General features: G+C 46.7%; 1 protein-coding gene across 1 annotated transcript; it reads right to left on the bottom strand.

Moving 5' to 3' along the window:
- Positions 1-237: 237 nt before the first annotated feature.
- Positions 238-2025, bottom strand: LOC132834721 (calicin-like). Its single transcript, XM_060853684.1, has one exon. The coding sequence runs from the start codon at positions 2023-2025 to the stop codon at positions 238-240; it is 1788 nt and encodes a 595-aa protein (XP_060709667.1).
- Positions 2026-2354: the final 329 nt, after the last annotated feature.

The following is a 2354-nucleotide window of genomic DNA, read 5'->3' as shown; positions in this document are numbered from 1 at the left end:
CGTGCAATTTCCCGTGGCCAACCCACCTGACCTGCACATCTTTGGACTGTGGGGGGAAACCGGAGCACCCAGAAGAAACCACATTGACACAGGGAGAATGTGCAAACTCCACATGGACAGTTGGTCATAATTTTATAATGCATTTTCCAACAACATGCATGTTTTTGACACTTTTATTCTTTTATGCGAATCGGACAGAAAATATTATACTCAATATTATATTTATCTAATATCTTTTTAATGCTCAAGCTTGGGTTTAGAGAGGGATTTTTCTGGCTTCTGTAAGAACTTGCATTGGAGTTTGCTTTTGCAGCAGGCGGAACTTTCCAGAGCTTCAGAAGGCTTCGCCACCTCATTCCATGCTCCTATCTTTGACTCTAACAGGTAGGCATTTTTGTTGACAGAATATTCTTTGACATTGCCATCGTCTGTTGCTGAGGTCCCACCACAGACAAATATCATGTCTCTGATCAGGCACATGGCATGACACACCTCCAATTTGGTTGCGTTGGGGAGCAGCGGGATCCTCTTGGGCAACTTATTGGCTTTGAACTTCTGCAAGCTGACCTCGATGGTGTGCTTGTGGCTCTGTATGATGAGGGCTGTGTCCCCTTGGAAGGAGATGACTGGCCTGTGCTTGAACTCGATGGGGAATGTCAAGCTTTGCTTGACCTCCCCTGTTATGGTGTCGAAACAGTCAATGACACCAACCCTGGAAATTCGGTCATTGATCATGCACCTCCCAGTCGCTATGTAGATGTATCTGTCGCCTTTGGTCACCACTTCAGCACAATCCATGGGAACACTCATCCTTCCAACAGAAGTCCATTTCTCCTTCTTCTCATCGTACCTATAAATGGTGGAGATGTACTTCCTTGGTGCCACACTCCCTCCCACTGTGTACACGATACCATTGCAGGCTACCATGGAATGGAAGACCAGTCCAAGTGGGAGGTCTGGCAGTTTGTTCCAGGTATTTTTGTCCAGGTCATACCTCCACGCGGCCTTCAGGCTGGCATTTTGCTCATTGGTGCCCCCTGTCACATACAGGTACTTGCTGGTGCAAATAGCGCCCAGAGCCGCCGCACGGTACGGCATATGGGTGATTTTAATCCATTTGTTCTCATCAACAACGTAGGCGTAGACTGTGTTGCGGAAACTGCCATCTGAACTTTGACCCCCCAGGACAAGGGCCACATCGAGCAAAGCCCCCTTTCGCTGGAAGTAGGCGAGACTGGTCAGGTTTTCCTGCTTGCGATGGCTCAGCACGTCCACAATAGCACACACGCACGTGGTGTTGTTCTTGATGAGGGGCTCGTTGCTGCTGATGTCTGACAGAACCTCGTCAGCGATACCGTTCAGGTAAATGTAAGAGAAAAGTTTGGGAAAGTAACCTTTCCTGTCTTCTAAATTATGGTTAGTCCACCTCAGGATGGTCTGCAGGACCTGGTCTTCATTGGAAGTGTGGAGGTCTTCATCTTTGACTAATTTCAGTAAGACGTGGTATGGACATTCCACAAACTCCTTTGTTTCACTCAGAATGAAGAACTGGTCTTTGACGTATAAGTAGACCGTAGCAGCCAGGTCTGGTAAGTCATAGGTCTCCGCTAATATGAGTGTGTACATGTAACTTTGCCTGTCTAAGACAAGCTCCAAGTACTCGACACAATGGGACTTGAGTCGCTTTATCATGAAATACTTGGCCCCCTTCAACAGATCCTCCACATTTTTGTCAGCGATTATAATCTTACCCGTGTAGAAGTATTCCAGCAGCTGTTCCACAGACACTGGGCTCATGTAATCAATGTCAATGGTGACAGATAGTTCATCTGACGGTTGGATATTGCAGCTGTGGATTAAGTCCTTGACGTAAGGACTGACAGCTGTCAGGATGTTCTGATGGGCGGAGAATGAATGGGAGCCCACGTTGATGACCACGTCACAACATTCCTTCTTTTGCCTCTGTGCGTTGAGGGATTGTAAAATGTAGGTGCTGTGTTTGTGGTCATCAAATTCCAGCTTCATTCTCAGAGGGCTGAAATGGTTCTGAAGCTTCTGTGGGCCACCTCTTATAAAAGGAGTTTGTTGTAACCAGGAAGTGACTTAACAAGAAGATCTCTGACCTCACAATTCCTGGGTGGCTCTCACAGTCCTCATGTGGAGAACCTTTGTGATAGATACATCAGAAAACTCTTGGCTTGAGGTAAGCCAGGTTCTAATCACTTTCCCACTGGAAGATGGTAAGAATGGTATTTCCCCCTGGTCAAAATGACCATCCCATCTCTGCAGTTATGCTAATTTCTGTGGGTTGCTCTCATGTTTCAACTTTCCTGTACACAGGATGACACCAAATG

Source organism: Hemiscyllium ocellatum, chromosome 42 (assembly GCF_020745735.1).
Source record: "Hemiscyllium ocellatum isolate sHemOce1 chromosome 42, sHemOce1.pat.X.cur, whole genome shotgun sequence".
Lineage (NCBI taxonomy): Eukaryota > Metazoa > Chordata > Chondrichthyes > Orectolobiformes > Hemiscylliidae > Hemiscyllium > Hemiscyllium ocellatum.
Note: the sequence above shows the minus strand (reverse complement) of the source record. Positions and strands in the feature narration are given on the sequence as shown.